Below are 25,675 nucleotides of genomic sequence, written 5' to 3'. Positions count from 1 at the left end.
AAGTTTGGGCTGGCTCTGTGCAACAGTGAATTTCTGCCACCAGAAAATTTTCTGTCTATCCAGCCTTTCTAACCTGGTTTAAAGAGAACTCGCTACGTACTGAACAACACGCTCCTTGGGATGTCTTCCATGAGGGCTTGGGGACTGGGCTCAGGAGCATCTGGTTAATACCCAAGTTTTGCTTACCTTGGTTTTGGGATCAATGAGGCTGACTCCATGCTTATTGATGGCAATTAGAAGGATTTCTGGATAATTTGGCTCTGTAGTTTGCTGTTGGAAAAGAGATGAACTGATTAGGAGATGTGTCAAGCAAAATCAGACTCCTTCCTCTTTCCTCTGTCCCTGGCTTCTACTGTCCTTGATGGAACTCTAGTGCCATGGTGGATGGTCTGGATTTGGTTTGTGGCGGGTACAGACACATCCCTTGGAAAACCACAGGTTCCCCTTTGCCTTGGCAAAACAGAGAACAGCTCTTGTGTGTTGAGCAGCACAGCTGTGGGAACAGTCCCAATGTCTGAGATATGCTGAAGCTCGACAATGCTTCTGTCTGGGTAAAGAGGCAGAGCAGCAATGAACGAGTGTATTTGCATTTTTCCAATTAAGAGTATTAATTTTTCCCTGTTTCATCAGGATTGTCCCAGTCTGGTTCAGATCTGGAACCCCTCTGTGGTACAGGGCTCCTGATCTTGGCTAAGAGCTGCCAGAGAACCCCCAGGGCAAGTACCTTCACTTCAAAGAATGCTGATCCAAATGTAGGCCACTTGAAGATAATCTTTAGAAAGGCAAGCTTGGCTTCTTCTCTTGTTTTGCCTGCGTGTTTGTTGTAGTATGCCACGATGGACTGCAACAGAGAACACAACAGAGATGGAGGGTTTGCAGTACCTGGCACCAGCGATGTTTGCACAGAAGGAGCATCAGTTCCACAATGATAGACTCATAGAAGAATTTGGATTGGAAGGGACCTTTGAAAGGTCATCTAGTCCAACTCTCCTGCAGTGGATATGGCTGCCTTTCACTAGAGCAGGTTGCTCTGGGTCCTGCCCAACCTGACCTTGATGTTTGGTTCTAGCCTCTGTTCCAATAACACTTCAAAAATGTGCTGGCTGGTCACCGGAGCAGGGCCTGAAACCAAGGCAGGTCCTTTTTAGATAAGATTAACTGCTGGCTCCATTAAAAAGATTATAAATTGTGATTATCCAATTTATGCACCAGAGGAGACTGAGAGACCTTCAGCCCAGAGATCCTGATATCAGATAGGAAACAAAAAGCACTTATCAGACTATTTCTTGCCAGTGAGATACCTCTAATATTTTAAGGCTAGACCTGTTTGCACCTCTGCTACAGCTCTCCCTGTGTAAAGCAGGAAGAACTACCCCTTTACTCAGTAGTCTGCATTAAATGACAGACCACCTCTTCATGAGACCATCTCTTAGCATGTTTCCATCTGGCTTTGCATCCACTAGTACAGACACAGTCTCACGACACAGAAAACCCAGGGTAAGGCATGTGTACGTGAACATGTACAGGAATACGTGCGTGAACATGTACAATCTCTCCTCTTAGTGGTGCCAGGGAAGCTGAAGCTCTGGTAAGGCTCAAGAAGGACCAGATGTCATTGAGTTTGGCAGTCCAACTTCAGCACTGAATGTCAGACAAGTCACATGAGAGACTGGGCTTCTCCCAGACAGGCCTGGTGTATGAATCAAGCTGCTGGTTTACCCTTTTCCAGTCATCTGGAGAGAGCTGCCGGATGAGGTCCTGAGGCACCAACTCCTTCAGGAGTTTGGGGATGCTGGGGAAATAGGACTTGTCATCCTCGAACTTGACCCGGTAGATGAGAGCTGCCAGCTGCAGGACCTCTTCCCGTGAGCACTTGTGGTAGCCACGCAGGTACTTTGGTAACTCCTGCATGGAGGAAAGAACAACAGAAAGATAGAGAGGATGTCTGTGGACCTTCACCCTCACATGTTAAATGGAGTTTAACACGTGGAGGCATTCAGCCTCTGGCTAAGAGTCTGTTCCCTGGAAACATCTGCAGATGGTCAAGTCTTTGGAACCTTCTCCTAATCCCTCCCAAGTCTCCACTGCTACTGCAGAGTCCTGGCACACCTGGTAATAGTGGAAGATTGAGTCTGCCATCGAGTCTTTTCCAGGCGTTGTGTTGGTCCACAGTTTTTTCATGAAGAACACTTGATAGGTGAGGGAAGGCACTATACCTGTGCAAGTGAAGCAAACATAACAGCAATGGTGTGAGTATCAGCTGGCAATTGGTGTCTGCATCCCGCAGTGCCCATGTGCCATCACAGCCTGCAGGGACAGGGGCATTTACAAGGCCAACTGGGCTCTGACTTTGCAGAAAAAACTACATCACTGCCATGCAAAGCTTTAATAAGGTGGAAAAAGTGTCTGCGTTCACTTGCACAACTGTACATCATTGATAATACCAATGCCTAACACAGGACAGAGGAGTTGTACCCTGGAGCCACCTGTGTCCTGCAGCCACTGGTAAATTCAGCAGAGCTGCAGCCAGCTCCCCTTTGGATGTGGTCAGTGAGTTGAGATGAATCCCACCACTGAAACCTTCCTGCAGGCTGCAGGCACTTCCTGGAGAGATGCCCTCCAGCAGGTGCTTCTCACAGAGGGCAGGATTAGCCTTGGAACAGAGTTTTTGCTGCTCCTGGATGGACCAACTCCCAGGTGATGTCCACAGGGATGGAGCAGAGACCACCACTCCCATCAGTGTGGCCCGACAGATCACAGTCTCACAGAATCACTAAGGTTGGAAAAGACCTATAAGATTAAGTCCAGCCATCAACCTAACACTGCCAGGAGCATCACTAAGCCATGTCCCTAAGCACCACACCTACATTTTTTGAACACTAGAGGACAGTGATTCCACCACTTCCATGAACAGCCTGTTCCAATGCTTGTGGCAGACTATGTGGTCAATCTTGCTTGAAAGGGATGGAGGGCAGTAGGAAGGCTGTGTGTGACCCATACTAGAAAAAAAAGTAATCATTACCATCTTTTGCTGGTCTTGCTTTCTTTATCCAGTCTGTCAGGTGTCTCACAAAGTCAAAGAAGAAATCTCCCTCTGGCACACTTATGACCTGGGGGACACAGCACATAGTCATGAAGGCTGAGCAAGTAGCTAATACAGTAGGATCACAGAACATACTGAGTTGGAAGAGACCCAGAAAGATCATCAAAGTCCATCTTCTGGCCCTGCATAGGATATCTTTAAGAATCACACCATGTGCCTGAGAGCATTGTACAAAGACTCCTTGAACTCTGTCAGGCTTGGTGCCATGACCACCTCCCCAGGGAGCCTGGTCCAGTGCCAAACCACCCTTTGTGTGAAGAATGTTTTCCTAGTATCCAACCTAAACGTTCCCTGACACAGCTTCATGCCATTCCCTTGAGTCCCATCACTGATCACCCCAGAGAAGAGATCAGTGTCTTCCCCTTCTCTTCCCCTCATGAGGAAGTTGCAGACTGCAATGAGGTCTCCTCTCAGTCTCCTCTTCTCCATGCTGAACAAGGCAAGTGACCTCAGCTGCTCCCCACATACCTTCCTCTCAAGGACCTTCGCCATTGCAGTAGCCCTCTCTAACAGCTTTATTTCCTTCTTATATTGTAGTGACCCAAACAAGTGGCAAGACTCCACAGGCAGGGCTGGCCATTGCCCAGCCCATCTCCTGTAGTTGTTGCTCACTGCTTTGTACTTCTTACACTGATGTGTTATAAACTGCTGATGTGAGAAAGCCAATGCCAGCACCTTGCTTCAGGCTCTGTCTCTAATTTCACCCATTACTCCTTATTGCAACTTGTTTTACCACAACCCTTCCTTTCCCTTCCTGATGACTATCTCCATAGATTTCTCCCAGTTGCCAGAGGCAGCTCTAAGCTGTACATTTTTTCTTACTTAGTCCTTTCTTACAAACCCAACTCAGCAACAGGCTAGGAGAGCTTTGCCTGTCTGTGCTTTAAGTCTTTTGGGGTGACTGCTGTTAAGTCAGGGCTGTGGGACTGCAAACCTCACCTGTATACCTCTGGGCTATCTCAGCCTCTGGGTGGGTCACTCACCTTGTCGGAGATTTTGACGAAGAGGCTGAAGCCCTCAGAGGACTTTAGGAGCAGCCTGTTGGAGATGTTCTGGCAGAAGTCCTTGGCTTTTGTACTGGATTCCACCTCAAACGCCTACAAAGAGAGGAACATCACCACTGCTACCTAAGAGTTAATTTCCACTTTTTGCTCTCTTTGAGGAGCTCCAGGTGCACATGCACAGAGGGGTTAAATGCCCACCACCAGTGAAATCAGTGATACTGGGAACTGGAGCTCTGGGCATTGAAGGGATGTCTGCAGAAGCTCTGTCATGCTACTGCTGTACCACTGTGCTTTGTGATGCTGTATCTATATCCTGTGCTGGCTAATCCAGAGCTCTCCAGGCAACGCAAGAGATCCTTCTGATCAAGCAGTGAAGTGTCAGAACTATTTGCTTGAGGGAAGAGGGGTGGTAAAGACAGAGTGAGAGATCTCCAGGCTGATTTGTCCCAACTGTCTCTCCAGTGATGATGAGGAAGTCAGATGCCTGGTTTAGACCAGGTCTAAGCCAGATGCCTGGTTTCTAGATAGCTGAATAGAGGGAAAATGATTCCTGTTTTATGGATAACTAAAGGATGAGATGTTTACAGGTCTGTCCCATTTGTATGCACATTCCTATTCTGGTTTTGCCTTTTGAGTTGTGCTCAGCATTTACATTGCTTCAGTTTTGCTCTGCCCCCTCAATGAAATTCAGATCATAGCAGTTTATGCAACTTAAGCTTCTGACCACCACATGCACAACTGAACCACCAAACTACCAGGACCCACGTTCCACATCCGACAAGGGTCTGATCTGGGATTCAGTGCTGCTAATGCTCAGCATCACATCAATGCAGATGCATGTTGTACTGGAATGATGCTACTCTGCCAGTCTACCTGGTGACCTCCATGGCCAAATGGATCACAGCAAACCCATCCAAGTAGAAGTGTAGTTCTACTGGCTCTCACACACATGCATGTGTGTGAAGTACTGTCATACTCAATGCTGGTCATGTAGGAAAAAATATTCAAAGTGATGAGAAACCCCAAGAGTTCTCTCAGCTCTCCATTACAGATGAACAAGGGCACTCCCAGCTGCTGCAGAGGAATCATCCTTTTCCTTCTGTGGGTGTGGACTGTTTTACAAATAAACCCACTTGGAAATACAGAAATTTAGTTGTACCCAGGGGTATGAGGGGCGAGAGAGATGTGAGCCTTATAGGAAGACTAATCAGTAGTTGAGACAGCAGTATCTGCAAGGACATGCCTATCTGCTCTGGCATCAATATGACTAGCTGCCTTACCAGCATGTAAGATGCTTAGTGAGAGCTTCCTGAGTGTAGGTGTCATTTCTGTGTCATCTCAGGTCAGAGGGGGTAATTTCAGTCACCTACTTGCCAGTGCTGCAATAGTCTGCCCATTTCCCGGGGGGGGGGCCCATCATGGTGCCCCTTTGAGTATCGTTGGGTGGACAATATCTGTGGTTTAGGCTCCAAATAACTGAGAGCCAAGGCCTGTGAGCTACTGTGAGTGAATAGACAAGCCCATCCAGTTTCCCTCTTTTTGCAGTCATTCTCTAAAGCTCCAGTGAACACCAGCAAAGCACCCATATCTTGAAAAATACACCTCGCAACAAATCTGAGTAGACAAGGATGGATTTTCCTTGTTATGCTTTGGCCCAGAGGCTTCTGGAAAGGCTGAGCTTTTCTGAATCAGAACCTTCTGATTCAGGCTCTTCTGAGATTTTTGAGAATAAGAAAATTGACAACCATCCTGACAGAAAAGAATTTCCTTCTCCCCCATTTACCTCATCGGTGTCATCAGGGAAGTAAACCTTGTGGAAAATTTGGGTTGTTTTGTGTTGAATGGCTTCCACTTCTACCAGATGGGGTGGGTATTTTCTAGATCCATTCCTGCAAAATAGGAGGTGGCAAGTGTCACAGGATCATCATAGCAAGAATCCTTTTTTTTTAATCTTCCCTTTTTAGTGCATATCCTTTTGAGTAACTTCAGCTACTTTCTTAATATTATTTTTCCTCCAAAAAAGAAGAAAGTGACTGAAATGGATCTAGATGGAGTCGATTAATTTTTATTTTTCTGCACTGCTTATCAGCAACCCAATGCCCCTTTCAATCAGTTTGATGGAATAGACAGAGGCTGTGAGCTTTCACTGTGCCCCTAGACACCAAAATATCTCCCAGTTGTATTTTTTCACACATATTTGCATGTTGTGGTACAGTCAGGACTAGGAGGTCTTTCAGGGCCATACCTCAAGGCTTTCTGGAGTCTCTGGATGCAGTCTGTTGCCAAGGGGTGATGTTTGCGGGATTGCAGGAACCTCTGGACATGGGGCAGGAGGATGTTACTCGGAGGGAAAAGGCCTGTACACAACCACAACAGCTCCCAGCCTTTCTCTTCACTGTATCTGCACAAGAAGAGACCCAGGAGGAAAAAAATCACTCGTGGCACAGACACTTCAGATCTGCTTTGCCCAACACAGTCTAGTGCATTTGGGCCAGGGGGAATGAACAACTCTTACTTGATGTGGTTGTCTGTGAGCTGCTTGAGGGTCTGGCAGTAGATTTCATCCTTTAGGGGTTCGGCTTTCAAGGCACCTTCAAATATTTGGTCTGTCAGCTCATTGACTGAGCGGGTCCTTTTGGATGGGTAGTCACCCATATATTTCAGCACAGGTGGGAGGTAGGAGTCAAGGATGAGCTAACTGGGATATTTGGAGAAGGCCCTCTGTTGATGATGTTGTTAAAGACGTCCTACACATAACTACAGAAGTGGCTGCAAAGGGATATTCAGGCATCAAACTGTCCCCAAGGCCATGCGGACTGATTAGGGCTGTGGCTATCCACAGCAGGTGCACTTGGTGGAGAGTCAGCTGAACCAAGACCGAACAGTGCTAGTGTGTGTGGACCAGCAGGACTCAATAACTGGTCCCTGAATCCTCACTGATTAAGAAGTAGAAACACCTCAGATTTCAAGGATGCTTAAGGTACAGATTTGTGGTGCAAACCCATCTCCAAGCCTGTGACATGGTCCCACAGCCTGTAAGAAGGATCTCAAACCTTTCTTTTGCCTTTGCTTGAGGCCCTAAAGAGCCTGTTCAGCCCTCTGCCTGTCAGACCTGTTGCCTAAGGAAACTCCCAAGCAGAGGAAGGATATCAATAAAGGCCATGCAGGCTTCTTGGGACAGCTCCTCGCTGCCCAGGATCTTCTTCAGCAGTGGCTGTTTGATGGGCTCGCGGGTGTAACACCACAGCTTGTCCTTTCCACGGCTCTTGGTGATCATGACCCGGCTGAGGGTGTGCTTTGGAGGTGGTCTGGTGGCAAACACAAAGCAAAAGGTGGAGAGATTACAGGGATAATAGGAATAGTAATAGCTTATGGCCAATGTTTCACCTAGGATGGCTGCTCACAGCACCTGGCTAATGAGCTCTTCCATCAAAAGGGGCATCACAATTTAGCAAGTATCCAGCTCCAGTTCTGCTCAAAGAGAATGACTTGTACTCTCCTATGGCTCAGAAGAGTCTCTTATGGGCCCTACCCCAGTAATGACACCAAAATCACCTCCCCTATCCCAAAAAGCTTCTAGCCACAGGAAGGATGATGGCAATGAATGGTCAGGGCAACCACACTGAAAGAATATCACCTAGCACTATAAGCCTGACAAGAGGAAGACATCTCAGAGGATCTGATCAGCCTGGATTGCCAGCCTATCCAAACAGAAGTGGAAGATTTGGTCAGCTGCATTCAGCAGTGGTGCACATTTAAATTTTTGGAGCTGAGATGAAAATGCCTATATAGCCCAAGAACATCCTCCCACATAATATTAAATTTCAAATTGCTACACCTCTGCTGAGAAGAAATCCTTTATAAAACCTTGTCTGTGGAAAACCTGCAGTTCAAATGCCATGACCTAAACCAGAGGTTGCAGTTGTACAAAGTCACAAAATGGGGTATTCAGAGTCTTTTCCAGTAGCAAAATTTTCCTGATTCCAAAGCTACCTTCAGATGGACTCCTATAATTTTTGAGAATGCTTTAAAAAAAATCACCTAAAATAATCATAGGAAAATTCCTCCAAGGTGTATGGTTTTACTCTTTCTTCACTGTCTGAGACTGCCATCTGAGAGGTTCTGATAACATCTTGTCGTTGGTCAGGGGTCATTGTGACCAGGGCCTGTGGGATGAAAAGCTCTCTGTTAACTGGTACCTGATGTATTCAAAGAGAGGAAGCAGATACAAAACAAGAACAGTGAAAATGAGAATAATCCATCAATTCCCGCTAACAGTCAGTTAGAACTGTGCACTTTTCATTTCTCTGTGCCATTCTGAGTCACTAATGCAAGGAATAACAAATATTTCCATAGTGTGGATCACTTCCTAAGGAAGATAATGTGCTCTGGAACCTACAGCTCCACACGTGAATGTAGCAGTTCCCTCCAACCATAAATACACCTTTAAGCAATCATGCCAGCTGGAAGGATTTAGCACAATACATGGAGATTCCAAGTCACAAGTTTGTGGTGTCCTGAGTGCCAAGGTCAGAGGAAAGGCTGAGATCACTACTGCCTTGGACAACATGTCACCTCTCTCATCCACTTTGTTTTCTGCCTTATGTTCAGAGAGACTCTGGCCAGATATAAGCACTTCACAAAGGCTTTGACTTCCCCGGACATTGTACCGAGTTGTGCAATTCTGTAAGAGTGCTTACCACGATCTCTAACGGTGGCATGGTGACGGTAGGCAAGACATAGACGGAATCAGTTGGGAAATCCCCTCTCTGCTTGGTCCGCTCATTGAACCCATTAGCCCACCCTGAGTTCATCACTTGTTCTCCTGTGTCCTGGTCCAGAACTATCAGGTCTCCTTTAAGGAAGCTGAGGAACCCAGATTCTTCTCCCACTGCAAAAAAACCAACCATTGGTTAGAACTGTTTTTTTTTTTCCAAATTCCTCAGGAATATTAAATCTATCTCTACGTTTACCACTGAGCTAGGCTATTTACTTGCCTGGATTTGGGTTGTCTTGGAGAGTGACCACATATTTGGATCGTTTCCTTAGTCCTTCAAGGAAGGTCACCACCAGGTCCCGGATATCCTCTGCATTGTTGGAGGTGAAAGTGTATTCATCACCTTTAATGGTGGCCAGGGTGAAACTCTGCCCTTGCAGCTTTCCTCCTCTGGGATATATTTTTATAGGAGACATAAACATGAAACATAATGACATCCAGAGGCAAAGCCTGGAAAAAGACTGATCTATGGTGAGATTGCCAGCCCAGTCTATTCCTCCTTACCTGCTGCTTGACACAGCTGTGATCTCTGGGAAAGAGAGCTCTAAGAGAACCTGCTCCTGTTCATCCACAAAGTACACCCCTGTCCAGTTGACAGCTACAATCACATCATTTTTAGGCAGGCTTGGCCCTGGGGTTAAGACAAGACATTCAGTCAGCTCATGAAGGGTCTTAGGATACAGAAAACGTTTCAAAGGAGGATGCAATTATCAAAAAGCTCTGTGCTTTTTTTAAGGGAGAGAAATAGTGGCAGACCCATGGCCTGAGCCATTGCTAATCAGGATGCAACAAAAAATAATGCATCCAAAAAAGACCAGTTAGATGGTCCCCTTCTTGTCTGCGGAATCCCCAGCTCTCCTTCCCTTGCTTTACAGCATCTTGAGCTCTGGAGATGTGCTCTACTGACTCACCTGAGAATTTGAAGGCTTCATAAAACCGGGAAAATAGCAAAGGCCACTTGAAACGTGCAAAATCCACTACTTCTTCCTTGACCTTTTTTGGGTCTGCCCTCTTCTGAGTATAAATTCCCTACAGAAAAAGCAAACCACAACCAACATGAAACAAAACACAGTTATATCCAGGAAGAGAGCAAGGAAAATAAATCCATGTGACCTGAAAATCTTGGAACAAATATTAATGGAGGTCTCAGTGGGGGCTAAGGGCCAAAATACTACAGGAACACGTGACTGTTTGGTCAAAGTCCTGGCCTTCAGTTTCCACTTTATGGAACAATCTGACTTGGAGAAGGCTGGACAAACATTTGGAGTGACCAGTCTCAGTGAGGTTTGTCTCACTAGACTGGGAGTTTCCCTAAAGTGTTTACTTTTCAGCTTGACAATCCTTTAGCTGGAAGCAGATGCTCATCCCTTAAGCCCCTTATTGAGGGCATCCTTAGACACTTGACACTTCTGTACAAAGCTGACAGGCCGTGGGGGGATGTGCAAGATCCAAGTGAATCCCTGTGTCTCCACTGACAGTTGAGGTTAGACTCCCTATGCACATGGAGATGTTTACATAGGAGGGATCATAATCTGAAGCTGGCTCCTGATGTTAAATGAATGCCCATCCCCATGCCAGGAACATCACCCCTCATGAGTGGTCATGAGTACTGGGTAATGAGTTATGGGAAGTGTTGTTGTGTGAGAGTGTCACAAATGTTCTAATTGAAGCCAGGGAGGTTTTATACAGTGCTTGGCACAATAAAGCCCCGACATTACCCAGAGACATGAACTACCTCTGTAATTCAACCGGTAACACCACAATCTCGTGTAACAGGAATGCCACCCCAGAGATGGTGTTTTGCATCTCACAGTAAATCTTTGCAGGACGTCTTCTGTCAGATCTTGCATAAAAAACAGTGGTAAAGCTGAATATGGTTAGTACAAGCCCTGCCCTTTCTCACTGTTTTAGCTTCAGGCCAGGCTAACAGCTGAGCTTAGATGTCTGACACACGTTTAAAAGGCAAATGAAGCTATTGAAGCATGATGTGGTCCTCGACAAGTGATCTATTGTCCCCACCTTTTTATGTGCAGCTATAATGAGCTGAGCCCATTTTTCCACTGTTTTTGAAGCTGTGATCTCTCTATCCGGAATGTAGGATGGAATTAGATTTAGCAGCCTTTCCAGTACCATCTCTGACCCATAGTCCACGTAGTACTGCTGGGAAGCCAGTTCTGCCAGATCTTCCTCCTGTGGGAGCCAAACAAACCAAGTTAATGCTGTCACCAAGTCATCACAACATGTCATTCTCCACCACTCAAGAAACCTGTTGTGGAGGCTGGGTGTACTACAGAATTGTCTGGGAATGCCACTTTTTGGCAGAACTTCACCTTCTGCACCTTTTTGCACATATAAAGTTCAGGAAATTGACTATTAAAAGCTATGATTAAACCTTAACATGTTCATTGTTAAGAGTGCTCATGCAGCACATGGAAGCATCCAAGCCCAATCAAGAGGATCTGATTGCTGTAGCTCCTGTTTTCCATGTGAATACCATGATGCCCAAGCTAATGGGTGTCCAGGGAGGAATATTTATCATCCCCTTTATTGTAACCTATCACCATCTCAAAAATACATGTTGGACCAGACTGGGAGCTGCTGAGGTCACATACCTTGTCACACCGGTACTCCCCAAACTTCACCCCTCGCACGATCTGCTGGTAGATGAGATTGGTGGCCACGTTGTCCTCACTGGGGTTGTGCCAGGGGGTGAAGATCTCCTTCCTGAAGAAGAGCCGCCACGGTGCGTTGCGCTCCTGCGCTCCCTGCTCCTTGGCATACTGCTCGCACTGGGACACAGCATCCATCACATGGTCATTGCCACTCCCCAGCGAGGACACCTAGGCAAGGCAGAGAGAAATGTGGCATTCACCTGACCAAATGCAGACCTTTTTAGGTAGAGAGGCCTATTTTTGAGTCACTCAGACTACCTTTATAATCAAAACAATCAAAGTAATCAATGGTTCTATGTCATCTAGCCAGCCAAGTCCTGCAGCATGGCTGGGTGAGCCATTTCATTTTGAGCTCCAGCTTCCCATCCAGACTGAGAGCATCAACATGATTCAGCAAAACCATTGGTCCCATTTTAAACTATTGTTGATTCATACTGTGCTTTGAAATGCACTGTTTCAAAGTCATGGGCTTGGATCCAACCTAGCTAAGCATCAGAAAAACCCAGAATAAAGGAGCCTGTCCTGTTGCAGAAGTTTACCTGTCTTGTCATTGGGGTCTGCCATAAAGCCCCCAAAGCTCTATATCTCCTCAGACTTAGCATCACTTGCTGAATATCTCCTCAAAAAATATGAAGAAGACAGAGTATAAACCATTTCCTTCCCCACCTAGAGGCAGAAGCAGCCACATCTATAGGTGAGAATATGCTTCATCCTCTTATACAGCAACTCTTGGAATACTTCAGTTTCATTGACTTGTAGCTGTTGTCTCACCTGATGAAGCTTTACCCCTCTCATTTACGCTCACTTTTATTTTAACAGAATTTCTGAGAAATATGTGTTTTTAGGCCAAATAAAGCAGGTTAAATGCCAGTGCAGGCATGACAGCTTGGATTTTAACTCATTTCAGAAGCTTAATTTTAACTGTTAGCTTTCCAATTAAATTTAATTGGCTCCCTTACATAAAAATCCAGGTAGGATGTTTTACTGGAAATTCACCTCTAATAAGCTTAACTGAGAGTAAGAGAATAGCATCACATAAGCTTGTAGGAGGAAAGGAATTTCTGAAGGTTTCTGGTCCACCACACAAGTCAGAACAGGTGCATCTTTGAATGGGTTTCCCTGTGCATTTTCCTGTTAAATTCTGAATATCTCCAAGGAGTGAGATTTTCCTACAACCTAGCTGCAGAGTTTGACTACTCTTTTTGTGAAAATCATGCTGACACTTGCACTGTAGAAATAATCCCTCTGCCTTCTGAAAGTTATGTGACAGCAAGGAGAACCTCCCCCTTCTTTCCCAGAACTATTCGGGAACAGAACTTAAGATATACCTTGTCAAAAAGTGCAATGTAGAGTGAAAAGCCAAATCGGTCCTTCAGGCTGATTTTGTCGGACAAAGAATTACAGAGCTCTTTAGCAGTTGTTGCAGAGTCTGTCAACAGTGTCTTTGTTGTCCCATCCATAAATGTGACAGGCAGCATGATCGGTTTCTTGGACTTGGTTGCCTAAAGGATTAAAGTCAAACTTTATAATGTTATGTGTATTTCAATACTATGTACCTGCATAGTCTTCCACCCCACTCTGGTAACTACTTACTAATTCCTGGTCCCACTAGAAAATAAAAGCATGCTTGGGAATGCTCATGGACACTGGAACACAGCTGTATATACTTGCAAACAGTTTAGAAAATGAGCAATTTTTGCACAAACTGCCTGTTCCAGCTATATTTTCCCCACACAAGCCCCAGGGACCACTCACAGGAAGCAGTTTGCCTGCAGCCACCTTCATCTGGAAGACGGTTTTTTGAACACACAGGGGCTTGCTCTGTGCCAGCTGGCCTCAATGCCAACGGCACACTTTTAATTTACAAATACTGATGCAGCCAAAAGGATTGATCTTCAACATACTCTGGAGCAAATCCAGGATGTACAGGGAATGCAATATGTTGGAATTTCATGAAAATTGTTGACAGAAATAAGCATTTTGCTGTCCCACATTCTGTCCTGACAGAGACGTGGTTCTTGTGACAGTGGAAGGCTTAAAGCCTTAGCCCTAGCTCCCTGGGGAGGACATGCGGGGGTTCATACCTGCAGCTCCAGCCAGCTGGGTGGCTGTGTCCTTGTCCCGTTGGCAAACGTCCGTCTCAGCCTCTCTTCACAATAGGGAGCATAACCTGGAGGGCCTCCGTTGATAAAGTTCCTTAAATACTGTTGGCAAAAGGGAACAAATTGTTTTAAGACCTTTGGCTTAAGAGGCCAAGCATTTGCAAAAAGTTATGTTTTATTGGAGAAAAGCCCTTTGTGACTAATGACAGTGATACCACTCAGGCTTGGATCTTCCTGCATCACATCACTGGAAGCTGAGAGACAGTAGGACAGTCTGCACCCCTGCCTTGTTCTTCTACTGTGTATTTCTGGCCTCAGAGGAGATAAGATACCAGACCAGATAGACTTTTGATTGAAGCCAGAGCAGAAGCTATTCTGTTCCTGCTACTGCTGCCAGTGATTTCTATCTTTGTATTTTAAAGACGTGTTATAAAATGTTATTGAATGTTGGCCAAAAAGATGTGAGCAAATAAAAAAAGATGTGTAAATAATGATTCCAGGGGATTGTAAGTGAATGGTACTCAGAACACTTAACTGACAGCACAAAAGATCTTTCTCAGTGACATTAAACAGATATGTCCTTAGTCAGATTTCAAATCGCATTTTGGCCTAAACCAGAATTTGAAGCACTTCAGTGTATGTTAAAAATATAACCTCATTATTGTAGAGAAAATTAAATCCAGTGATTTCCACAATATGAAAGACAACACACTTAAAAATATTACACAAACATCTTGGCCAAAATGTTAGCTAAGACTAATAAATCTGTAAATCAAATTTTTCTGAGAGACTCTGTAGAAAGATAGAGTTGTCTGAACGATAAGACACAGCTATTCCTTCAGAAACACAGACTGCTTTATAACACTGTCAGCCATAAATAACATGGCTAGAGAGACAGATATCTCTGTCAATCCTAACTTACAGAGACGCTCTGAAGTACCTATGTAACACAGCCAGGTTACAGGGATGAGATCTGCTGCAAATGATCATAAATGGTCTATGCAATGTAAGAGTGTAGTTCTAATTATGCTATTGCTAATAATGATCTAGACAATTACATATTTTTTCATATTCCTACTTCCTTGTGAGTGAACCTTCCCACCTAGACCCACCATTGAAAACATACATATTGAAGACCTGCCTCATTATCAGTGAAATCCTTCTCAAAATGTTCAATTCTAATTGATAGTTTTGAATGACAGAATCATAGAAGGAAATGGATTCCATCCAGAGGGACTTGGACACGCCTAAGAGTTGGGCCTGTGTGAACCACATGAAGTTCAACAAGGACAAGAGCAAATTTCCTGCACCTGGGCTGGGGCAATCCCAAACACAAATGCAGGCTGCGCAGAAAATGGATTGAGACTAATCCTGGGGAGAAGGACTTGAGGGTATTCATGGGCAAGAAGTTCAACATGATCCATCAGTGAGCACTCACAGCTCAGAAAGCCAAATGTGTCCTGGGCAGCATCACCAGCAGCATGGGCAGCAGGGCAAGGGAGGAAATTCTGCTCTGTCCTAACCAGATCCCACCTGGAGTGCTGCATCCAGCTCTGGGGCCCCCAACACAAGAAAGATGTTGAGCTGTTGGAGCAAGTCTGGAGGAGGCCGCTAAGATGCTCAGAGGGCTGGAGCACCTCTGCTATAGAGACAAGTTGAGACAGTTGGGGTTGCTCAGCATGGAGAAGACAAGGCTCCAGGGAGACTTTAGAGCATCTTCAGAACTTAGAGGGGCTACTAGAGAGCTGGTGAGGGATTTTTGATAAGGGCATGGAATGACAGGGAAAGGGGAAGTTGCTTTAAACTGAAAGAGGGCAGATTTAGGTTGGGCATAAGGAAGAAATTATTTCCTATGAGGGTGGGGTAAGGCACTGGAACAGGTTTCCCAGAAAAATTGTGTCTGCCTTAATCCCTGGCCAGGCTGAATGGAACTCTGAGCAATCTGGTCTAGTGGAAGGAACGCCCTCCTGACAGCAGGGTTTAATATAAAGACCCCTTCCAACCCAAACCCTTCTACGCTTCTGTGATTCTATGATCTGGTGCTTGTATGATTCTATGTCTGAGTCGCCAGAACTACTTATAAATGATTTCTGACAAGTGCTTCACTATCCTAAAGTAATCTTCTATTATTAAAGATTTAAACCAACACAACTTCTTGCACCATGCTTCTCAGATCTCATTTCCACACATAATTTAATTTTCTATGACTTTGCCAGAGATTTGTCTTCCTTATTAGATTTCACACTGACAAGGCCTGGGGATGAAGGAGGCATTTCTATTCTGAGCTTCAGCTCTTTCAGTGCTGAACACCCAGTACCTAATCTGATATCTATGGAAATAAATGGAACATCTTTATTTCCAGTCAGGCACTGGAAAAAATTGTCCAGGGAAGTGGTGGAACCACCATCCCTGGAAATATTAAAAAAATGCAGATATGGCACCTGTGGACATGCTTTAGTGGTAGGCTTGGCAGTGGTTGGACTTGATCTTAGACATCTTTTCCAAGACAAACAATTCCATGACTCTGTAACTCATGTGGAAAGCAGACTGTTCAAATCTAGGCAACAGAACTTTGCCCAGAAAAGAGAAAAAGAAAATCCTTAAGAACAACCTGATTTTCTAAAGTGTCAGCCACTTGGCGTCTGATGATCCTGCTGCCGAAGGATCTGATCCACAGATCCTGCTGATCCACAGTGCTGCCGAAGATGGGTTGCATGTCATCTTGTGTGGCTTTTTGGAATTGGATGTCCTCAATATGACACATGATGGGGAACATAACATCACTCAGAGAGCACCTTTGCAAATGTACTTCCACATAAATTAAATCCTTCCCTTTCTATGTGCATTTCTTTAGTATAAATTTATATTTGTAATTGGCTGTGGTCTACCTTGTCAGTTTTGCTAGAGTAGGTGCCTCAGGTCAGACTGTCAAAGCCAGTGGATGCTGAATGCACAGACCTTTGCATATAAGAAACAAAGGAAAAATGTGGGCTATTCTGGTTGTGTGAATTCCACTTGCAGGCTCCCACAAACAAATTTCCTACCAGAAGTCACTTAATCACATCTTCACGCATCTACATGCAGGAGACATCATGTAATTTGGATGTCTCCATTACCTTTAGAATCACAGGAAAGAGACAGTCACTTCTCAGGAGTGACTCATCTGATTGACATTAGACATTGAACTTGGGATCATGAACAATCTCCTTAGGAACTCTGTCATCTTCATTTCTGGCAAAGACTGGGATTCCCTCTGTTTTGAAACCCAAGATTAAAGGTCATCCCATGAGTGGTAAAGAAAATGTATACCAATACATTTGATAATTCATTAGACAATACCAACACACAGATAATTCATCAGACAAATGTCATCTACAATTTACCTTCACAAACTTCTCAGAAGGAGCAAAACACCCCACACAAAGGGACATCAGTATCCAACCCCTAGCATGGCTGCTTTTGGATGGGTTTTGAGTCAGCTGCTTGCAGATTTGACAGTAGATTTCATCCCTACAATAGGAATAAAAAATAATTAAAAGTTAAACAATAAAAAGAGGAATTATTTAACATTAATTTCTATTAATAAACATAAACACATAAATTGGCTAAACCAGAGATGAGCAAATGCCCTCCATTTGATACCTTCCAATTTTTGAATGCTTCATTTAGCAGCTGAAATTAGTTTGAGTTTTTCATTAGCAGACCATTAAAAATATTCCCACAAACAAAAGAGATACAGTAGTCAAATGGAAAACAGAGTAGTGAGGAACAAGACAGGGCATTTAAAAGAACAGTCCAGTGTCATTAGGACTTTCAGAAATGTTTGAATCTGTTTGCATGGTCTTTCCACTGGGCCTGATATGGACAGTAAAGAATATGATGCAGCCTAGCCTGCATTATACAACATAACCATAAAAATTATAAAACGAGAGCTTAGTCAAGCTGCAGATAATATCAAACTTGTTTGAATAGCTCAAGAAAAGCTCAAGGAAGAAGGAATGGAAAGAATGGCATGTTCATGCCTTTGTTTTGATTTCTAACCTTAAGGCTGGCCTGAGGATGCCATTACCAATAATGAAATGGAGCTTCTCCAGGTTGGAAGTGGGTCGGTCTTCGAGCATGCTATTACCCTGCAGCGTAGACTCACCATCATGAAGCCTCTTTGTCACCTGCCAACCACACATATTGGTCTCTTTCAGGACAGCCAGCTACTGTGTCCCCCCCCACCCCCATCCCAAGTGTGTGGTGCTCCCCAAAGAGGACTCCTCCACCAGCCAGGAGGGCTCTCAGAAGTTCTTCCATCTAGGATTTTAACAGCAATGGGAGGGTTTGACTGTGTTGGCTTAATAATGTATGGGTGAAATTAAAAATGGTCCTGTCTAGTCACACTTCCACCTGCTTGGTCCTTTCCCAGGGTTTCTACAGTGGCACTCCCTTGCATCCCAGCTCTGAGCTGGTCCTGCTCAGAGAGGGTCACCAAGGGTCTTTGGAATAAACCATCTAATTGCCAAGGAGGAGCTGTCCACTTAATCTAATCATATTAAAATAATCATCAGTGTTTTCACTGGCAAAATGGATCCATTCCCCATGCTAATGGTGCAGCTGAAACTGCATAAGCATGGTGCTGTTTGTGAAAAGAAGGATAGCATTTGTTTGCCTAGCAGCTCACTGTCTCAGCTAGTCAACCCCATCTCCATTTAGAGAGATGGACATTTCTAGAGCATCTCCAGAGCCAATTAGGGTGAGCTGGATTGGGCCCTGTTTCTCCCCGCTGACCCCTAAGGAAATATCTCACAGAGCAGTCTTCATGCTCTCAAGCACCTGTAGCCAGGTAAGATGGTGCCAGCTCTCGAAATGGGCAGTCTATCAATTGTTTCCATCACCCCCACCTGAAAGATTTATCATTCCTCACTCTTTTGAGATGGCACTTCTCAAAAGCTCTCAGCCTGGGGTAACTGCTCCCATGGGGAGTTTTGTCCCTGGCACTCGAGTGGAGCAGAGTGCTGTTGGAGACCCCACCTCTGCTATCTACGGGCAGTAATCTAAAAGCAGGGATAACAATCACACCATCACAGAGTGGTGAGAGGTATTGGCAGCTGGATGGAGGGCTGTGAAAGAGGGGAGGGAAGGCGCTGGATGGATGGAGAACAGGAGCCGAGGGGAGGCCGGCGCGAGGTGCAGAATGACTCAAGGAGACACGGGAAGCCAACCTTTCCCCTTAAACACTCCTTAAATCTTTCAGGCAGAGAGACAGGTAGCGCCAAACCCAGAGGAGGGCTGGTTCTATGTTGTCTAGGGAAAAGCAGAAGAGAGTCAGAGAGGGCTGCAGACAATCCAACGGCACTTGTGCTGCCAGGCGGCCAAGCGTCTCCCCTCACCTCCTCCGTCAGTTTGGATTTCTTCTTGAGTGTTAAGGAGACCAGTTTGTGCCGCACACTGTTCTTCTTGTGCCCATCAACATGAGTACTCTGCAAAGCAAGAGGAGTGGATGCAAAGTGGTGAGATGCAAGTGCTGAACAAGTGCTCTCTCTGCCTCCCCTGGGCTCCTGCAAAAGACCATTAATCCTGAGCAGAGAGTGAGATGTGTCAGAGGCTGGTGGGAACCAGAAGTCTGGACCTATATTCCTCAGCCACTTGATAATCCAGGGCTGGCTTTGAATTTTTTAGATACTCTCTAATCAGTAAGGGTCCCTCAGATCAAAATTATATATTGGGAACATATAAAAAAACTTATGCTGAATACATGGCTGATTTGTGCTGAATCGAGGTCCACCCAGTTCTGCTGTATGACAGTGGAAATGAGATGAGCAAGACCACTCTCTGAGACAAGCCATTTGCACAGCAGGTTTTTAGCTGGAAGTCATCTAGCCAGGGATTCATGGACTGGTAGTCCACCCACTGTGGTTTCATAACTTTTAACCAGCCCTGTGCTCTGTCAGGTTTCCCAGAAGAACACCTTTGATATGGGACAGCTCCAGGCACTGACTACATATCATCATTTTACTTGCTGGCTTTCTGCTCTTATAACAAACTTTTGGACCCAGTTAACCTCTACCCATTTAAACAGCTTTGAAAAGACCATGATTTCACACCCAAACAACACTTTAAGTCCTGTGGCTGTGATGGTTTATATCCATTATAAACATGAGCTCATGCTGTAAACATGGATTTTGCTCAGGCATCTTTTTGTGCTGTGAAGAGATGATGTAACCGCAGAGAAAAAGGACAGCTTAAATCTCCTTCTCTTCTGTACTACCTGGTTGGCCAAAATACAACTTTTTGTAATAAACAATCTAGAAATTATGGGCAGAAGGAATGAAAGGTGATTCTTGGTGTATATTTTTACAGAATTATGATCCTGAGGCTACTCTCATCAGGTAATTCACTAGAAGTGGTGAATGGTATACTCATTTTAAGAACAAGGAGATTTGTTAATTTACCTCTGCAAATACTACAGAGATTTATCAAGAAAACTTCTTGAAAATTGAACAGTGGCGTCCAGAAGATGCCAATAACAGATTTTATCCTGTCCTACTGAATAAAGCAATTGCCAAAGATGAAAATGTATCAGCACTGTGGACATTGATTTATCCAGAACAATGTTTTGTCTGGGAAGTGTACTAAGATGAAGTCCACCAGTGACATCTAGAAGGCACTCAGAATGCAATAGGGATATGGTTGTTTTTTTTCTTTTTTTAAATATTTCCACAGCCTAATCTCCTGGTAACTAATTACTTCCTCCTCCAAGATTAAGGGCACATTTTTAATTTAGTCTCTTCTGACTCAGGGCAGATCAAAAGGAAATCCCCAAACAAGAAACATAGGACATTGCATTCCCCCCTGTACTTTAGCCCTGCAGGGTGGAGGAGAGAGATCAAAGTCCCATGAGAGATAGCAGGGCACTTCCTCCACTGGGGAACATTCAGCTGGTGGACATTCAGTTCTCCCTGTGAGGAAGGGACAAGATCACAGGCAATTCTCCCTTCATAACATAAGTGCAAATAAAATCAACAAACTCATTGCCTGCAGCAAACCCCACACGTTGTTTCTTTCCTACACATTTCAATATCCAGCACCTAATAATAACAACATCTCTTTTATAGCCACAGCAGTTACCTCTCCTTCTCCCTGCAGAGCCTGCAGTTCTTTCTTATAGGTCTTCTTCCCAAGAGTTTCATAGATTTTTGTCATTACTGGTATCTTCTCACCACCATCACTCATGGCTGTGTGGTATTTCGGCTCAGGGAGGTCTCCCATGAAACGCAGGATAGTGATCCATACAGCAAGTGCCGCCTATTTGAAAGAAAAGTCACAGCCCATTAGCTGACACCAGGGCAGTGGAGGGGGTGGTCCAGCCATGCTCCATCTATCAGGATCCCCACTGTGGTCTCTCTGTACATCTGCAGGAGATAAAACACTTCCCTCTATTGCCTGTGCCACACGTAACAGTTTTGCCTGCAGCACACATCCTCTCTGAATGCTGGGCAGGCTGCCAGCTGGGACCACACATTCAGGCTCTGTGTTTGGGCCACCATGAATGTGTCTGTGAACCCGACAAGGGGTTTGCCGCTTGGCAGGAGATGCCAGCCTTACCAAGGGGCAGGTGACTGGCAGCTCCAAACCCACTGCAGAGGGGAAGAACCACAGTGAAGGCAAGCTCATGGGTAATGTAATATGCATTATAGCCATGCAGGTTCAATCCATTTCTGCTCGTGTACTGCTGGCTATGGGACAACCAGTTCTCTTCTGGGTCTGCACCAGTGTGTACAACAAGGTAAGAAGCAACTTTTACAGCTCCCTAGAAGCTTTACAAGTGGTAGTGAAGCAACAATTTCCATTGCCCATGCCCTGAGCACCTCATTGTCTTAACACCAAGGTATACAGAGAGGGACCCTCCTCTCTAATGCTCCATCCCTCTAATATTCCCTGACTTACCAGCACTCAAAGCATACTGGTGGGACAGAGGCCATGGACTCATGTGCAGCAGATAAGTGCATCCCAAAATGGAAACTGCTGGTGCCCTTTGCCTGGAGGGTTACCCAGGCTTGCTCCAACCCACCCAGCCCTGCTCAAGGTTTTTCATCCCCTTACCAACTGGTCTCCTTCATCTTCATGGTACAAGAGAGGCTGCTTGAGGGGCCGGCGGATGTATGTGTGTGTTGTTGTGCCCTGGAAATACGTGGCAGCAAACTTGGCAAATTTGTACTCTGAGAGGTCTTCTTCCTCCTCCTCAGGGAGAGGCAATGCTGCATCCAGGTCCTCTTCCTCCAGCTCCTTCTGGACTTGCTCAAGATCCTGTTGTGGAAGGAAATGTCAGACCTCAGCATGGCTTTGGATATCAAACTACCATTTTCCTTTAGGCCTAACTTTTCTGCCGGTCTGATTTCCATCCCAAAAGGAAAAGTCAACTGGAGGAAAAACATGGAATATAGCTCTTGGACTCCATGCAAAGCCCAAGCTTCGAAGGACATGCCTGTGCCCAGGAATGTCCCCAGAGCAGTAGAAGAAACAACAAGCATGCCCTACGCATAGCATGGGGAAAGGAAATCTAAGAGCTAAATGCCATAAGCTGTGATGAACCTAAAAGGGAAGATCTCAAAGGCCACAAGTCCTTGATGACCCTATAGTGATAGCTCTCTCCTCCATTTGGTAGTCCCAGGGAAAGCTGCCATCTCTAGCCACAGCACAATAACCCTCTGGGGTTGCACAGGAGAGCCTGACCTTGAAGGAAGCCTTCAGAGACCCACTTTTTTATTACTGTACTCTTTCTTGATCTATTAATATTTTGCTAACACCTGTCATGTGATAGCCAGGTTCCTGCACATCTCCAGTACCTCGAAGCCATTGGGTGCCTGTCCCTCCTGGCCAGGAAGGGAGGAGGTTGTCCCCAGGAATCCAAACATTTTGTCCACCATTTCTGAGTCATTCACTGGCTCATTGCGAGCTCTCTCCATTTTTTCTAAGAGCTCTTTCTTCCGACGTGCTTCCTCTTTCTCCTTTACTTCTCTCTCTGCATCTTCCCGTGCCAGCTGGGCCAGGCGTACCTGCAAAACGAGAAGTGCAATTACTGAACTGTTCCTTCCAAAGAGCTGGCAGTAAATTCCGCAGGGCCTGGCTTTAGGAAGGCAGGCTGCCTGGTGCTTAGGGCACTATACCCGTATCATAACTTGGAGCAAATCAGTGATATGTCCATGTCTCAGTTTCCCAACTGCAGAAGGACAAAGCAATGCATTTTCCCCATTCTTTAGTGCCTGTTTAGGGGTGTTGGTCCATGCACAGAAACTCTCACTGACCTAATTTTTTTCCTTTAGACAACAACCCTGCATGTCCACACACACACAGTGTCCCAGTTACGCCTTTATACAATAGCAAAAGTGAATAATAACTATAATCTCTAGCATTCCTGTGCAGCAAATCAGAAATTCTGGAGCAGACTCAAACTAATAGAGCACAGAGTACTTTGGAGAATTAAATACAAACCACTCAAGCAGGGCAGAAATGCCTTAGATATTTTTGTCATTGCCCCTCAAAGGAGCAAAACTAGCTCCCACAGAACAGAAAGAACCCCAGAAAGAGGTCAGTCCCCATGTACTTGGTGTTTCTTTTCTGCTTCTTCTTTGGCTTTCTTGGCACTCATCTCCTTTCGAAGTCGTTCCTCTTCTGCCAGCCGAAGTTTCTCTGCTTCCAGGCGTCGATAATACTGCGGGAATAAACAGAAGAGCCTGTCTGAATAGGCATCTAATAGTTTTTGGATTTTTTTCCTTTAAAATTGGATCCCAAGAGCACATGACACAGAAACATGTATTTCTCCCCTCTCCTCATCTCTGGTTCTCCTCTGCGGTACTTACTTCCCCCCGGAGGCGCTTGTAGAGCCTTCGAGCAATCATGCCACGGGCGTAGGCCTGGACGGTGAGGACAGCCCAGAGGCGGTGGCGGAAAGCCCTACGGACCAGGTAGCCCCGGCATCGTGCCTGAAACTCAATGATCCGCCGGCGAGCCATGTGGTACTGCTTGTGAAGCTTGCGGGATCGGTACAGGGCCTGCAGCCTCAGGAAGCCAATCCGCATCTGCAAGAGGGAGCAGGATGAAACCGCCTCGCCAGCCAGGGGCTCACCCACTGTAAGCAGATTTCCACTGCTAATCTCCTGCTTGCACGGCTGTAAATAAGAGCCACTAAAATCAGACCCCATGACAGCAAACCTTCTGGAGGGAGGTTCTCCAAGAGGGTGGAGAAATTAAGCCCTCTGGCTGCTGCATTGATTCAAAGCCCAGGAAGGACAAACAGAGTTTCTTCCCTACTGAGTCTTTGAGAGGCCTCAGGATATCTGGTTGGCGATTCCAAGGTAGCCACAACAATGAGGGTTGTTCCTACGGAGGTCCAGCATTTGCAAAACTCCTGCCTGACAGCCAAAGGGCTGTCTGATGGCAGGAGGCAGCATTGTAGCCAGCCTGGAAGTGGCTATTTCTATCAAGTTGAAGGTTGAAAGACTATATTAAGACACTTTGGACCTTAACACACTTTCCAAAAGACCTTGTTGTTGGGTAGAAACCAGTTGGAACAGGGAGAGAAGAGGACTGTGGACTGGGAGGGTGAGAAACCCAAATAGGGTTCCACATGGAGAGGGAATCGATTTTTTAGAGGAAGCTGCTCTTGAGTTTTCAGTCATCTGGAAACTAGGGGAAGACTTACAAAACCCCCAATGACTAGTTGGTGCAATGGATGGATGTATAAGTCACAGGGGAGAGGACAGCTAGAAGGTGGTCTCTTCAATGAGGTGACAAAGCAAAAGAACAAGCTTCCATTCATCACTCCAACTGAAAAAAGCCAACCTCACCACTTCCAACATTCAATGGGACATTTTGAACCAGGAAACCCTTATGTATGCCCCAGGTTAGAGAGGCAGGAAGGCACAGGTGTGAGGAAGTATCCCTGTACTTACAGCACCATAGTTCTTCCTGCAGTTATGTCCACGCCAGTATCTCTGAATCATCAGGACTGAATTTCTCACTTTCAGGAAATTGGACCTGCAAAAGCATTTCAATCATTTGCCTCTGTGGTTTTGCCACAAGTTATCATCATCTCCTGAGCCTCATTTCTTGGAGATTTGAACCTGAGTGTCCAGTGTATTTTTCACTTGAAAACGTCTCCTTCCCCAGCTTTCCTTGCTTTCATAAAAACATTTGTAGGCCCTCTCTCTGAGAGGTCTCTGCAGGGACATTATGCCACATTACGGAAATGGGAAGAACAGGAGATGATAGGAATCCCAGCCCAGCATTCTCTTCTCAAACCTAAAATCTTATCCCTATGTGTCCTTTGCATTTTTTTCTAGCACCTGAAAATTGATTGAATCCCATCCAAATGATCAAGAGCAAACCTCACCAACACCATGCTGCTATCCCTATCTGCTCCTCCAGTCCTTCTCAGCCTGATCTGATCCTACCTGCAGACAACATGGAGACAACAATTGTGTTGGGAGGCCTTTGGGGCCTCATCTCGCTACGATCACTGTGTGAAAGACTGATGAGTTATTTAGCATGTGCCCTTTCTGCAAAGCACAAGCTGAGTCACAGCCGTGGCTTGGACAATCAAAGAGCATAAAACCCCAAGAACTGTCCTTCCTCTGCAGGTGAAGCTTATCCTTGGCTGTGGCTCCTTCTCTTCATCCACAATGAGCTATCTGTCCTCTTCCCATGTCTCAAAACTGGGTTGCAAAGGGAAGAGTTCTGAACCCCTTGGGCTTTGGGGAGAGCAACTTTAGTAGCAGAGGTGACCCAGCATTGCCTCTGCAATCTTGTGGGGATCTCCATACACTGGAGTCTCAGTGTGGCCTTCAGCTGGCTCAGAGCCCACTGCTGCACTGTCATATCAAACTCCACATCCCCTGAAGATGGCACTGAACAGGGACAGAAGGTCCTATTCTGTCCAGGTTTGAGGCAGATAACACAGTTATCCTCTTGTTTCCTCCACTGTTTTCCTCCAGTACTTGCTGCACCTGAGTGCCAACACATCAGGGGTC

At 45.5% G+C, this 25,675-nt stretch overlaps 1 protein-coding gene across 3 annotated transcripts in view; it reads right to left on the bottom strand.

Annotated features, from left to right (window-relative positions):
- Positions 1-25,675, bottom strand: part of MYO7A (myosin VIIA) — a 60,745-nt gene that overhangs the window by 1,267 nt on the left and 33,803 nt on the right. For all 3 annotated transcript variants that reach the window (XM_038135558.1, XM_038135564.1, XM_038135550.1), the window contains 28 exons: positions 24,599-24,683; positions 23,507-23,725; positions 23,251-23,358; positions 22,493-22,702; positions 21,750-21,953; positions 20,775-20,951; positions 19,037-19,126; positions 17,700-17,827; positions 17,042-17,168; positions 13,641-13,760; positions 12,885-13,058; positions 11,497-11,724; positions 10,904-11,074; positions 9,796-9,913; positions 9,389-9,515; positions 9,105-9,274; positions 8,808-8,998; positions 8,149-8,273; positions 7,258-7,415; positions 6,623-6,776; positions 6,353-6,508; positions 5,891-5,996; positions 4,087-4,200; positions 3,023-3,110; positions 2,110-2,216; positions 1,720-1,905; positions 725-841; positions 187-270 (listed from right to left, as the gene is read on the bottom strand). In XM_038135558.1, coding sequence (XP_037991486.1) covers positions 187-270; positions 725-841; positions 1,720-1,905; positions 2,110-2,216; positions 3,023-3,110; positions 4,087-4,200; positions 5,891-5,996; positions 6,353-6,508; positions 6,623-6,776; positions 7,258-7,415; positions 8,149-8,273; positions 8,808-8,998; positions 9,105-9,274; positions 9,389-9,515; positions 9,796-9,913; positions 10,904-11,074; positions 11,497-11,724; positions 12,885-13,058; positions 13,641-13,760; positions 17,042-17,168; positions 17,700-17,827; positions 19,037-19,126; positions 20,775-20,951; positions 21,750-21,953; positions 22,493-22,702; positions 23,251-23,358; positions 23,507-23,725; positions 24,599-24,683 — 4,042 coding nt within the window. The remainder of the gene's footprint in view (positions 1-186; positions 271-724; positions 842-1,719; positions 1,906-2,109; positions 2,217-3,022; positions 3,111-4,086; positions 4,201-5,890; positions 5,997-6,352; positions 6,509-6,622; positions 6,777-7,257; positions 7,416-8,148; positions 8,274-8,807; positions 8,999-9,104; positions 9,275-9,388; positions 9,516-9,795; positions 9,914-10,903; positions 11,075-11,496; positions 11,725-12,884; positions 13,059-13,640; positions 13,761-17,041; positions 17,169-17,699; positions 17,828-19,036; positions 19,127-20,774; positions 20,952-21,749; positions 21,954-22,492; positions 22,703-23,250; positions 23,359-23,506; positions 23,726-24,598; positions 24,684-25,675) is intronic.

Source organism: Motacilla alba, chromosome 1, assembly GCF_015832195.1.
Source record: "Motacilla alba alba isolate MOTALB_02 chromosome 1, Motacilla_alba_V1.0_pri, whole genome shotgun sequence".
NCBI lineage: Eukaryota > Metazoa > Chordata > Aves > Passeriformes > Motacillidae > Motacilla > Motacilla alba.
The sequence above is the reverse complement of the archived record's forward strand: the minus strand, read 5'-3'. Positions and strand labels throughout refer to the sequence as shown.